We start from the raw sequence: 15,108 nt of genomic DNA, 5'->3' as shown, positions 1-15,108 counted from the left end.
TGCTTTCATTTAAAAAATGAATTATTATTGTTCTCACTCAAAAATATTTGATTCATAATATGTATTTTACGTTCATATTAATATCCAATAAAAAAATACCAAATCTAATAAAAACCTTTTTTTTATATTTTAATCTCCTATAAAGAGAAATAAAGCCAAATGCAAATACTTTTCAATTTTTCTACTCCTTTAATAAGATTTAAACTATCTTAAAAGTTAAATTTTAACTAAAAATATTAAAACGGACCAAACTTCTTGATGCTTTATTAGTTGTTGGGTGCTAATTGAAGAAATATATATTTTTATTTTTACATTTTTTTCATATTCTTTTCAAGTTTATGAGCTAGTGCACACCAACATAATTTCCAGTTGCGAACTAGCGTAGAGCAACAATGCTCATAAGCCATGATATATACACCTTTTATTTTATAAATACACTTACTTTCTCTTGTTTTAAAAAAAAACCTTCTTAAATTACCCTTAATCTTTTTTTTTCCTAATCTTTTTAATTTTACAATCTTAACACTCAATTTAATACTTTCTTTCTTTTCTACATATCTTCTTTCATCTCTTTTTCAATTTTCAAGCACCCTTTCCTCTTCTCTCACCATCACCAATTTCAATAGATAATTTTAAATTCTCCCGATTTTCACAATTCATTCTTCCACCTTTCAACTTTCACACTATTACCCTCTTTCACGGTTTCCCCTCTTTCAGATTTTAATTTTTTTTAGATAGTGTGTATGATTATGCTGTTCTGACCTCAAAACTTCACTACAAGCTCGGTGTGTTACTAACTGTTCCAGTCTTTATAACTACATATTGCTAACCATAAAATGATTAGCAAAAATAGTACATGATTAACATAATTATTTACTCTTAAATTAGCAATTTGGCATTATTAGTATTGCTAAAATAAAACCCCAAGTTCACATCAATTATCAAATTAAATTAATCATACAGTGAATTCATTGATTCAGAACTGCTTAGTATGAATTTTCAATCACATTAGTAAACAATCAAAATGAAAATAGGATCATGGAGTGTATACAACATCTCTCTTCATTTATTACAATTTGTAAAACTGAAACAAGCAAAGCTCTCTTCACACATCTAATACAATGTGCAAAGTCAATGCAAATCTTCCATTCCAAAGTCACCTGGAAAAATAGGAACAGCATAAACCTTCCATGCCAACTACTTGGTGAAATTTTCAGAATAGAATGCTCATCATATGCACTCTTGACATAAATTGGTTTCAGATAAATGACAATATATTACTATAAGCTGCTGAGAAGCAAACTCTAGAAAGCCAAGAAAAACATGATTAACACAACTATTTTCATTTATGTTAGCAATTTTTAGCATCATTGCAAAAGCAGACCTCCAAGTCCCCATAAATTATCATATTGAAGTAATCATAAAGTGAATCCATTCATTCCAAACTGCTCAGTATGAATTCTTCATGCACATTCAAGTAAACAACCAAAATGGAAATAGGAACATCGACAGAGTGCAAACAACATCTCTCTTCTATTACAATTTGTAAAACTAAAACAAGCAAAGCACTATCAACACATAATACAATGTGCAAAGCCAGAGCAAATCTTCCATTCTGAAGTTATCAAGAAAAATACAAAAAGAGCATAACATCCTATTAATAGAATCTAGAAATTTGTACAGATGGATATGATCCAGAGCTAACTAGATAAACAATTGTTAAACTTTCAGACGAAAGATTCATTCACCAAAGTCATTTAAGTAAAAAATAAGATGAAAAGCATTTGGAGATAATTATTACTCATGCAAAATTAATCATATTGTAGTAGTAAAATGATATCATCATCTGATAATTTAAAACATAAAACACTTCATGATCTCTGAAACCAAAACAATATCATACTTTGATATCCAAGTGAAAGAGATATCAGAGTTAACAACAACTGAACAAGTCTACCATGTATTAACTAATTAACATCCATCAACTCGAGAATTGATGCACGTCCATAATATAAGATTTGAATGACAATCACGTTCACGTGTAAGTTCCATCACACTTTCAGTACATCATTAAGATGACATCAATTAAACCTATAAAGAAATGGGACAAAGAAAGACATGGAAAATGAACTTGGGAGAGTTTTGAATTGCAACCATGGTCAATAATGAAGTTTCGAATGATATGACAACATTTGCTCTCATCTCAAATCCACCATGTCCATTGAACAAATACCATGCATGACAACGTGGAGCAACTTATCAACATTTTCAACTATTGATCCTATTTTGGCACCAAAATTCATGAATAGTTCCACCCTACTGATTGCTCAGGAAAAAAAAAATTAAAAAACTAGAATGTCGGAATTCCGACACACGAAAAACCGGCTAAAGTGTCAAAATCAAATTTATGCAATGCACTACACTCAAATAAATTTCAATTTACAATAATCGGACAGAAAAAGACGTTCATATGAAAGAGTACCAAAAATGCGTGAGATAAAAACTAGGGTTTGGTGAGCAGAGCTTTACCTCTTGTGCGCCTGGACGAACTTTGAGTTTTTGGCATCCTCCTCTGCGAAAAACGAAGCGACAGGAAATCAGATTCAGAAGAAAAATCAAAGTTCAGAAACAATAATAAAAAATAAAAAATTGGATGCGAGAGAAGAAGGAGGTGGATTTACCAGAGAGACCGAGAGAAAATTTGGTGATTATGGTTCCGGTGATGGCGAATCCAACCAAGAAGGGCCAGTTCCGCTTCCATTCTCGCTTGAAAAAGACAGGCCATGGATCGAATAGACGCATTTTTTGTGCACTCTCTGCTACTCACTCTCACCCTCAACCTCAACCTCTACCTCTCCACTCAACAACCAGATCTAATACCAGTCTCACCCTCAAACCCAATGCAAATGGGCTATCAAGGCCCAACCCAAACTTACCAATCGACCCAACCCAAAGTACCCTCATCTCAATTAAACTTTTCGACCCAGCCTAACTTGATTTTATAATCCCATAATTATATTGAAACTTTCAATTATTTAATTTTTATGCAGTACTATTATTTGCACGTGTTTCATCAATATAATGTATATTAAGAGTTGGACAATGTGAAATGCGTTAAAATTGAAGAAGGTAGTGTCTTAGTTATGGAACAAGATACTACCAAACATTTTTTTTTTAAAAGTTACGTTCTTAAGTTAATGAAAGTCGTAAATTTTTTTCACTCTAATAGGACCAAAATTATACCTATATCCTATATTTTAACTAGGAGTTTGAGGGGAAAAAACGATGAAAACGATTAATAATGACAAAAAGAAAAGTTAGATATGAGAAGTCCACGGAAAAAAGAAGATATTATTCGACTCATGGGGTTGTTCAACGAAATTGTTATGAGGTCTAAGATGTTACCTGGGTTAACAAAGAAGCGCTTCAAGCATTACCTATAAGAGAAAAGTAAATATATAAAACTCTGAATTTTTTTTTGTTTTTTTGTTTTTTTATAGATTATGCTCTCTGGCTTTATTGTGAAGTAGTCATGGGAATAATGGAGTATATATAGATTAAAACAACGCTCACTTTATAGAAAAATAATTGGGTTTAATGGTAAAGTTAAGCAAAGAAGCAATATACTTGCTACAATGATTAGTGAAGTAATATTAGAGGAACTAAAAAGACTCACATATCTTCTAATTGTTTTGGAAAATATGTGATAGAACTAGAAGCGTGTGATGTTTACATTCTCAAAATTTTGATTATAAGGCAAGTCACAAGTATCTCATGTCTAGAGCTGTCAAAACGAGCTACTCGGCCCGGCCCGGCCCACCACGGGTTGGTTATTTGGTGGGCCAACCCAACCCGGCTCACTTATCAGTGAGCTCAAAAAAATCGAGTCCGGCCTGGCCTACCACGGGTTGATGGGTTAAACGGGTTGGCTCACCTTAAAAAAAAATAATTTTTTTCATTTTTTTTTCTTAATATACAACTAAAGCCCAAAAATTTAAACTTATTTTAAAAATCCGAGATTCTTAATTAAGACATCCTTAAATGAATTATTCATCCCAAATATTAAATGATAATTTTAAATACAATCAAATCAAATCTAAATAATCTCAAATAGATAAATATAATCCAAAATTATCTTAAACTTCAAATACAATCCAAAATCACAAAAATTACAAATTACAATCTAACATTAAATAATTATTATTGTCTCATGTTGGACTGCACCATGACCCAATAATTATTGTATTTTTTCAAAAAAAAATTTAATCACGGGTTGGTGGGCCAGCCCGGCTCACCACGGGTTCAACCCGGCTCACCCGGGTTGAACCGGGTTGAACCCGTGGTGAGCCGGGTTCAAATTTGACCCGTATTGAAATTTTCAAATTTTTTTTAACCCAACCCGACTCGAACCCGTGGTGAGCCGGGTTGGCTCGCCGGGCCAAGCCCATTTTGACAGCTCTACTCATGTCCATCATAGATAATGCAGATCATAGGGTTCAACTTTCAACCAAGAGGAATGGAGTGGAGTGTTTGAGTTTTATACAACAAAAGGTGGCACTTAATCTTATAGGAAAAAATTTACGTGTATAATATTAATTGTATGGAAGTGAGTGTTTGACAGTACGTTACAGCAATGAGAAAAAATGAGCTTTCAAAAGCAAACTAGTTTACAGCTTGCTGTTATTTGTTAATTTCTTTAATTTGTTTTTAGGGTTTAGAGTTTAGGATTTAAGATTAATTTCTTTAATTATGTGTATGAATTTTATAAATTTTAACAATTAAGTTTTAATCTTTTTTATTGTTAGATATAAACAAAGTCTCATATTATTGGATTATGAAAAAAAATAAAAATTTGTAAAATACATAATTTTCATTGGTATAAAGTCTTTTAAAAAATAATCAAAAATAAAATTATAAGATTTTAAGTTTAAAGTAGACAATATCATACATAAATGTGAATCTTAAGCGTCCAAAAATGGCATTAGAGTCAATGATCAATCAAATAACCAACTTAAAAGTCTCGAATGAGTATTTAACATTGGGATACAATGTATATGAGGTGAAATCTCTTATGTCAAAAGTCGACTATGTGACTAGCTTAGAATCTCGGATAAGTATTTAACAATGGGAGACAACGGATTCAAATGTGATTCTTTGTGTCAAAAATCTTTCGGACAATGTGGAAGTCATTGAATTTTCTTAGATGAAATTAAAAATTTTATTGATGAGAGATTAAAATATGATCCTTTGTTTGAAATATAAATAAAATATCTCATATTATTAAATCATAAAAAGACCCAAAAAAAAAATTTATAAAACACACATAATCTTAATTAATATGATACCTTTTGAAAAATAATCAAAAAACAAATCATAAGAATTTAAATCCAAAACAAATAATATCATATACTATTATGAAAACTTGTGAATATCAGTTTCCACAATACTCATTACATTTTATGAACTTATATGTGTATTCGTAACTATTCTTAAGTATACTACAAATCTACAAGCAAATTCTTCTAATAAAGTCGATTATCAACTCTCTTGATAACTTACAGTGATTGCCCTTGGTAAATTATTATATGCACTTGATTAATTTTTATATCGTCAAATATTGTCTTTATTAATTAAATAGATGTGATATGATGTTTTAAATGTATTTTAATGAACTTTGATGACATCACATAAAACAAACATTATATTAGCTCCTAATAATCCGTATTATACTTAGGGGGTGTATTGGTTTAGGATTTCGTAGGATTTTAAAAGACTTTTTTTGAGTAAAAAAGTCCATTGGTATTCAATCAGGATTTTATGTCACTTAAAAACAATCCAGTGGTATTCAATCTGGATTTTTAGGATTTTTTAAAGAGTCCATTAAAATCCACTGGTATTCATTTGAGATTTTTTACAACTTAAAAACAATCCATTGGTATTCAAAAATTTAAGGATTTTAAAGGATTGTTGTGTGAGAGGGATTTTGAAAGACTTTCTAGTGTTATCTATAAATACCAGATTCATAAAACAATCCCATCCAAACCCATCGGATTTTGAAGGATTGTTTGAAATGATTTTTCAAGTGTTTTAAGAATTTTCAAGTGAGTTTTTCATCTTTTTTTTCTATGCTCCTGTCTTCTCCATTTTTTCTCTACTAATAATACTACACTATTGTTCATTGCTCATATATAATACTATTCTCATACCATTATCCTATTTTGTGAAACTCTAATATGTAAATGATAGTGTCATTGACTTGTTTTATTTTTCTGTTCGTTCTCTTTAATTGACTTACTTTATTTTATTCTATGTAGTTGAATTTGTTCCTTTATATAACACAAAAAAATACTTGAAATTTTAACTTTTAAGTGGTAATTTTTTTTATGACACACGTTAAGAAAAGAAAAAGGTGAAAGATGAAATTGATATCATAATCTCAACAATATATATATATATATATATATATATATATATATAAAAGATGAATTTGTTAGGGTTTTTGTGAGTAGAATGAGATAAAAATGGATCTTAGTAGGGGGAAGAACCCTCTTAGCATAAAAATTGCGAATTCTCTCTTTCCCTTGAATTTGTTACTCTTATCCCTCCTCCTTTTATGACTCAACAATTATTTTATTTTTTTTACTATGAATTTTTCTTTTTTATTTTTATATTATGAAATTAAGATTTTTTATATTTTAAAAAAAGAAAATTAACATAAGACATTGCAATATCTAATTTTTTAGGATTTAGGATTTATGCCTTCATTAACTTATTCTTTAAAAAAGAAAATATTGTTAAAATATTTGTTAGAATAATTTATATTTATAAATATCGTTAAAAATTATCATATATATATATATATATATATATATATTCTCTATATCTAAATACTTCCGTTTATATAAAAAAAATTATATATCTAATTTTTTTTTTCAGTATCGAATATACTAATTTTTTTATATAAAAAATTATCTTATGTTTCTATATTTTCGTTTTTACATTTTTTTTATAATAACTGAGGTATTTGATCCATTTGGATAGCAAAAATATATTCGATCTTGTATGATGGTGTGCTTCTAAAAATAATAATATAATTTTATTGATTTTGTCTATTATCCGTAATTATTTATATAACTATTTTTTAACATATATTGTTTTAGTAATTCAAATGGGAGATTCACAAGGAAATAATAAAGAAAAATGAAAAGAGAAAGAAAACTATGAAGCTTGGATTAAGGATGATTCCGATGAATTGTTACAATTGATAGTGGATGCTATAAAAAGATGATAGAATATTATAGAGAATTATTATTATTATTTATCTAGACATTATTTTTTTTATTTATTATTTTTATCTTTGACTCTTTTTAAATTTGAATGTATAATTTTTTTAAATCTTATCAAATGTTAAAACTCCACAAAATCCCACAGAATCCATTAAAATCCTAATTTAAAAGTCTTGCAGAATCCATTAAAATCCTGATTTTAAGTCTTGTAGAATCTTGCAAAATCTTAAAAGTCATGAAAATCCTGCAAAGTCTTTTAAAATCCGCAGGATTTTTTTTAACTAAAAAAGTCCTTTAAAATCCTAATCCAATACACCCCCCTTAGAAACAAATCAAGAATTATAAAAAGGGGAAATTAATTATAGAAATTAATCTAATTCTATTAATTATTTAAAAATACAATTAATAAAGGCATATTTTTCTTAATTATAAAAATACAATTAATAATGATACCATAATTCGAATATAAGACTCTTTATATACTACTTTAACACTACTACTAAATTGATACTAATAATTGTTAATAAAGACATATTATATATGCTTATAATGCATAACAGTTAAAAATGTATCTCATAGCATTATTCCCTTAATCTTTCACGTTATCTTAATTCCACCGTTTGTGGATTAATTAATAATAATATTTCATTATATTCAAAATACTATCCCAAATTCCAAAAGAATATTCAAAGGGTGGGCAATGATTAATAAGGGGAACAAAAGTGTCTTATTCTCTCATCAATATTCAATCGTCATCACTTGTTTGATGTCTTTGTTTCCTTGGTTTTGCCCCCTTGATTCCATTTTCACCTTTACAAAAAACCTTTGGCAATAATCACCCCAAGCAAGCGCACACTGGTGGGAATGATTATTGGTGGAGCTTTTAGTATGCGATGCCTTCCCATTGATCAAGTTCGTCCAGTCAACAATGATATTATATGTATTAAATAGTGTAGATCTTGACTAATTAAGCGCCCAGAATCATTGCAATTGAAATTAATATGCTTTTGTTGGGTGAACATGATTTGACTTCTGCTTAGTATTCTTAATTCTTCTCCTAAGCTCTCCTCACCTTTTTGACGGTTTAATTCATAATATTCAGATTAGGGCATGACAATTTAACCCGCTCCCGTGGGTACTTGCTTGAACCCGCCCCAATGTAGACAGGGAAAACCCGTGTTTATCGGGTTTGAATTTCTTCTGATTGATAAAATTGGGGGTGGGGGCGGGGACAGGGATGTTAATATCCACCCCGCCCCCATCCTCACCCTTGTTCCGCTTAATAATATAATTAAAAAATTATTTATATATATATATATAAACCAAAATTAGAAATATTTATATGTAAAAATTTATATTTTTTTCTTTTATTTTTTTAAAATTGTTCATATTTATTTAAAAAAAAAAAAAAAAGAGCAGGGATGGGCGGGGAAACCCGAACCTCGCTGGGGGCGGGGATGGGGACCTAAATTTTACTCCCGGCGAATATCATGGACAGAGACGAGAGCGGTTTAAATTTGCGAAGGCAGGGACGGAAACGTAAAACCCCGTCCCATTGCCATGCCTAATTCAGATAGAGAAAGAAAAGAAGGCCTGACCTAATATTCTTTATACATATACAAAACATTTTATAGATATCGAAATTCATTAGTCCAACATTTGAGTTGCATTTCTCATTAAATAGATAACATTTAAAATTATTCAATACATTATTTATTAACTTTGTTTTAAAATATAGTATTATTTTTATACAAATAAAATTGAATGAATTTTAACTATATCATTACATGCCTATATATAATTAGTTTATATAACATTTGAAATACAAAGTTATCAAGTTGATATATCATTGTTAGACGGCTGAATTTATTAAATTTGTAATTTATGATGAAATAAGAATTTAAGATCGACTTTTAAAAGTAAATAAATCCTTTCTTTTATCTTGAGGTAGCATTGGTAGTGGGATGAAATTAAGTAACAATGGTTATAAAATTAAATAAATAAATAAATTGCATACTATACCATTGTCCATCCTAAAGATAATGGTAAACACTTATTGCATACTACTATTGCTCCATCCTAACAACCACTGCTTCAAGATAAAATTGTTATATATATATGAGGAGGGTTCAAATGATACCGGTATAACTTTTACTAAGTGTTACATCGCTCAATAACTTTATATTAAATGTGAATTTTGAAAATCCAACCGTTAGATTGAAAGTTCATATCTCTTAGATCATATATATCAAATTTTGTTAAATTTGAACAACAACTTCAAGGTAATCGAAGTGTTCATATTTTAGTATATTTTGAAATGTATATATTACGTCAATTTTGTTTTATGAGAATGAAGTATCAAATCATCTTAGATTAATATAAAATTTGATATATATGATCTAAGAGATATGAACTTTCAATCTAACGGTTGGATTTTCAAAATTCGCATTTAATATAAAGTTATTGAGCGGTGTAACACTTAGTAAAAGTTACATCGGTGTCATTTGAAACCTCCTATATATATATATATATATATATATGGATTAAAACAAATTTTTAAGAAATTGCACTATTTTTCCAACAAAAAAGACGAGCGTTTGACTCGAATTTTAATTACATCATATATATATCATCTCTTTTCTTCTTTAAATTGAAAAGTTTTCCCCTTATCTTTTTCAATGATCATTCATTAGTTCAATACTTTGAAAGTTGTTTTCAGAAAAGGGCTTTGCTATTAATTCGTTTTCATACCAAATTACTTGATGAGAAGGGAACAAGAGCATATTAAAATCTCAGCTCTTTTTTCTGCCGCCACCCACCTACTCATTCACCAACTTGATATACCATATACGGAGGGAGGAGCCTCGTCCTCTCTATTCTTGTTTCTCCTCAAGAAGATAAATATAAACTTTCATCATTCTGTGACTGTGATGTCCAAATTTTTGACTCGCAATCCCTCATGCTTTCATATTTCTAGCTTTTTCCTCCTTTCTTGGGATGTTGAGTCAAACCAAACTCCAACCACCTTTTCGTATGTATAAATATGGTCAAATATATGTTGAAAATTGACGTTTGCTTTTTGCAAAGACATTGACTGTTAATCCCTTACCAATTACCTTGTCAGAATCCAATGTTAAAGTAATCGATTCTGATAAATAACACAGGGATATGCTCCTAAAGACCATGACTTGATTGGTTGGTGGTATTATAACATCTATATAGCATTTGACAACACATTTTCGGCATCTTAAACAACTTTTTAAGGCAAGCTGCACTTACCATATGTGTAGTTATAGTCTAGGAGACAAATATTCTTCTCTAGGCATATATTCTATAAAAGTTTTTGTAGACTGACTAGTCCCAAAAGAAATTAATGTTAAGATTGGGTGGTAAAAAGTAGTAAAATCTTGAATTATTTTACCATGCAATATAGAGAGGTTACGTGTTACGTTTGGATAAATTCAGGTGAAGCCTTTGCCACGTCTCCATCATATCTTAAAAGCAAGTATAACTCAGGGCTGCAGTCCGCAACTACAAAGTTGGATTCATTTATTGTGTTACACACTGTGCAAGTCATGGTTTTATATATCATGTCCCCGTCTGATAGTGATTTTTATCGTGGTGGCTCTCTCTCTTTTCTATCCAGTTTTGCATTATCACGTTATGAACATGAAAAAACCAGTGTATCAAACAGTTGGAGAGAGAAACACGAGGCCAAAGACAAGTGAAATAAACCCTAAACTTTTAACCACAAATTAATGTAAATTGAGCTATAAAACTATATAATGGAATTGAATGTATAGTTCTGACGAATCTTTCACCGTACAGTGACATAGAAAGTCTACTTTTGTGTGAGCATTTGTAGAATTAACTTTGAAGTAAAATAATTTATTTTAGAAGTAAATTAGAAATAATTACTTTAAATTATTTAACATAAAACATATTTAAACTCATCAAAACTAATGTTAGATTCTCCTTAACTTAAAGCCCTTACGCTGTAAATTGTTCCTATAAAGTATATGCGAAACTATTAAATCGTTTATCAACAATTTAGTTAATACGTACTTAATACAAAAGACTCGATAATTTGATGTTAAAAGCTATATATATTTACGGCAAGTCAGTAAGTCAGATATAATTATATCAGACTTTTTGGAAATTTTAGTTTGAATTGTAGTGAATGGGAGTTCACACACATATAGAGATTTTATATCAATACAAATTTCATATTTTTTTTTATAAATTTATATCTCTCCATTTATTTAAATGATGTGAGATTATATTTATTGAGTAAAAACTTAAACCGAAAAAGAAAAAGTAGAAAGATAGAAAGAATGCATAAGGCGAAGAGGCTAAGGGTTGCGTGAAGTGAAGGAGTAAAAAAGGATAATTTACGTCGGTTATTTTAAGTTTTTCACGTCAGAAACAGGTCTGACGTAAATGTGAGAGACGTAAATTTATGTCGGCTGTGATAGTCGATGTAAATTTACGTCGGACATTCACAAGAGCCGACGTAAAAAAGTTGGAAACAAAAAAAAAATAATGCGTGCAAGCAGAATGGGCCGTTCTGCTTGCAGATCCACCCAAACGCAAAACATTTTCTACCTGGTATTAACTAATATATTAACAAACGATGATCCACTCAAACGCGAAGAAGAGGATAATATTAACTAACATATTAATAGATCAATACATACATTTATTTTCAACATATTAACTAATATATTAATAAAGGATTTTCTAAACTAACCTCAAACGCAAACTCAATGTAATCGGTCAAAAACTCAAGAACCACTCAAACGTGCAAACATACACTTAGATGCAGTACACTCAAACAAAATCTTAACTCAGAAAACTCGAATGGCACATACACTCAAAGCTCTCTTGTTTAAATATTAACGCGTGCGCGAATAAAATTTGAAATTTGTAGGATCTCGGAGGGACCGATGTAAAAAAGAAAATCTACGTCAAATATAGCTTATATCCGATATAGATTTGCTTTTTTATGTCGGTCCTTATGAGGTCCGACGTAAAAAAGTTAGACTTACACTAGTACATAATACACTTTTTACGTCGGCCATTTTAGGGGTTTTTATGTCAGAAAAACTTTCGACGTTGAAGCGGTAGACGTAAATTTACGTCGGGGCACGAAAACCGACGTAAATTTACGTCGGACATGCCAAGGTCCGACGTAAAAAAGTTATAAAAAAATTTTAAAAAAAAATTGAGTGCATGGAGAACGGCCCGTTCTGCTGCAGATCCACCCACGCGCAAAACATTTTCTACCTGTGAAGAAACGAGAGGGTGCAGACCCAGCTTCACGCCAACATGCTATTGAAGAAAAGAACAAGTAGTAGTGAAGATGGAAAGTAGACAGGGAAAATGAAATGAAAAATACATACAAAAGGGAACTTGTACATGGGAAAAGGAAATGTGACCTTTCTCTTGTTGCCATGCATCTACAATGTTGGTGTGTATGAAGAAAAAAGCACCTCTCTTCCACAGCTTTCGAAGGCTTGAAGCCCGTTTCAGCGGAGAGCATCTGGCACCTCTCTTCCACAGCTTAGCATCTGGCACCTCTACCCACACTAGTACAAAAGAGGTGTACTATGTTGGACATTTTCAGCTTTTTACGTCAGAAAACATATCAACGTAGAAGCGGGAGACGTAAATTTTACCTCGGATCTGCAAAACCGACGTAAATTTACGTCGGACATTACGACATCCGACGTAAAAAAGTAGGAAAAAAAATAAATAAAAAAAACATAAAAATGCCAGCAGAACGGCCCGTTCTGCTTGTAGAACAGGTCGTTCTGCTTGGAGAACGGGTCATTCTGCTTGCAGAACAAGCCATTCAGCTTCGTATAACAACCCAAAAGAAAACGCTCACTACCTATACAAATAGAACAACCAAAAAATCAAATAAAACAGATAGCCAGAGTAGCAATGCGAAGTAAAAAAGTGCTAACGAAACCTTGATTCATACCCGAGGAGCAGCAACAATGTGCTAATGAGTAACAAAGAGTTCATCCCTCTGCAAAAGACAAAAAAATGATTCAGTAACAAAGGAGAGGGAGAGGGTTTAGAGAGAAAAAAATGAAAAGTGATGAAGAGTGAATGCGCGCGGTGTGCCTCGTGCTCTCTTATTCAAATTTGCGTCATTTTTTACGTCAGACACAACGCACCTCCGACGTAGATTGGACTTTTTACGTCAGACCCTACCAGGTCCGACGTAAAAAAGGATGCAAAAATTACAAAAATGCCACCGCGTTTTTTTTTACGTCGGATTTTCGTATTTTTGACGTAAAAGGGGTGACGTAATATGTTAATTTTCCACTAGTGCCAGTTAATCCCAAAGGAAGCTTCTGTGAGAGAGCTACCGAAATGGTTCTTTAAGCGGGAAAATTTGGAGAACATTTTTTACGCCGGGTACAGTAAACTCCGACGTAAAATTTAAAATTTACGTTGGTCATTAAATACGTCCGACGTAGATTTTACATTTTACGTCGGACCCTATTAAGTCCGACGTACAAAAGTTCACAAAATTTACAAAAATGCCACCGCGTCCTATCTACGTTGTTTTTTGTTTTGACCGACGTAAAAATAGTGACGTAAAAGACTATTTTTCTACCAGTGTTAATTACAAAAATGTTACCGCATTTTTTTAATGTTGAATTTTCTTTTGTCCAACGAGAATACAGTAACGTAAATTACACTTTTTCTACTATGGTGGTTGGTTGCAGGCCGGGACACGTGCGACCTACGAGTGGCGAATGGGCATACATATAAGACACATTAGCAGCACCTTTGCACATGGCTTGTGGCACAATTAACACGCCATGCGTCGAGCTATAGCTACAATGGTCATGCAAGGCTCGCGTGTGTGTGAGAGAGACAGCATGCAAGTTTTTTCTTTTGCTGACTCGGTTTTCCCCAAACGTGTCTCATCCTCCGGACTCCCACGTGACTCATACCTAATTGCCATGTGCACTCTCCTACGTACATCAATAATCTCATTGCCTATCTGCTACTGCTCCTCAGTCCTTAGCCCACCTTATTACGTACATTAGTGATAAAGACAACGTTGTATCATCATTAATCATATGTAAATTAATCTAACTTAATTTCTGCTATGTCCCATATTCGCATTTTATTTTATGAATAAAAGAAACTGATTGAAAAGGAAAATCTAACTAAAAGTATTTACAGTTAATTAGTTTGTTCAACAAAAATAACACGGTTCTTTAAAAAAAAGTTTAAATAAATAAAAATTGTTAAAATAATAATAATAATATTAAAATTTATATCATTTAATAAAATACTTGTTACTTTGGCACACTAATTATTTGTTAATAGTTAATTTTTACTTTTTTTTTTTTTTTCGTTCCTAGAGTATTCACCGCCGATAACAGTGACTAATCTCCTCGTTACGTTGGAGACACCTCAAAAGATGGGATAACTGGCCCCAAGATTTAACGCGACTGCATACACAAGGTCAGGGTTCGTGGATCAGCATCTACCACTAAACCACACGCGGGGTTAGTTAATTTTTTACTTTATTTAAATATCCTGACAAATACTGATGCGTAAATCATAATTTGGGTGATATTGGTAAAATCGCCTAGAAAGATGAACAAGTAAAATCAACAAGTCTCCACTTTTTGGGACCATTTTTCTAATTCGATAGTTACAATTACAACACCACTCCTAATGCCCTAAATGGATCTGCTGGCGCCTACATATCCTATTGGCTATTATATATGTATATACTATTTAAACCTCTTAGCACGAGACCAATCCTAGGTACTTAGTTTTCCTGAAC

At 31.3% G+C, this 15,108-nt stretch overlaps 1 protein-coding gene across 1 annotated transcript; it reads right to left on the bottom strand.

Moving 5' to 3' along the window:
* Window positions 1–2,525: 2,525 nt before the first annotated feature.
* On the bottom strand, window positions 2,526–2,868 carry LOC109806127 (ATP synthase small subunit 6-A, mitochondrial). The gene is made up of 2 exons (XM_020368500.3): window positions 2,682–2,868; window positions 2,526–2,572 (listed from the first exon to the last, which is right to left on the bottom strand). The coding sequence occupies exons 1-2, from the start codon at window positions 2,800–2,802 to the stop codon at window positions 2,526–2,528; spliced, it is 168 nt and encodes a 55-aa protein (XP_020224089.1). The 5' UTR covers window positions 2,803–2,868.
* Window positions 2,869–15,108: the final 12,240 nt, after the last annotated feature.

Source organism: Cajanus cajan, chromosome 10 (genome assembly GCF_000230855.2).
Source record: "Cajanus cajan strain Asha chromosome 10, NIPB_CcT2T_4, whole genome shotgun sequence".
NCBI lineage: Eukaryota > Viridiplantae > Streptophyta > Magnoliopsida > Fabales > Fabaceae > Cajanus > Cajanus cajan.
Note: the sequence above shows the minus strand (reverse complement) of the source record. Positions and strands in the feature narration are given on the sequence as shown.

What these genes read in the sequence shown, in the direction of transcription:
- LOC109806127 (XM_020368500.3), bottom strand. Translation starts at nt 2,802, where the DNA reads ATGCGTCTATTCGATCCATGGCCTGTCTTTTTCAAGCGAGAATGGAAG. An exon ending in ATTTTCTCTCGGTCTCTCTG is followed by an intron (nt 2,573 to 2,681) that starts GTAAATCCACCT and finishes CGTTTTTCGCAG; the next exon opens with AGGAGGATGCCAAAAACTCA.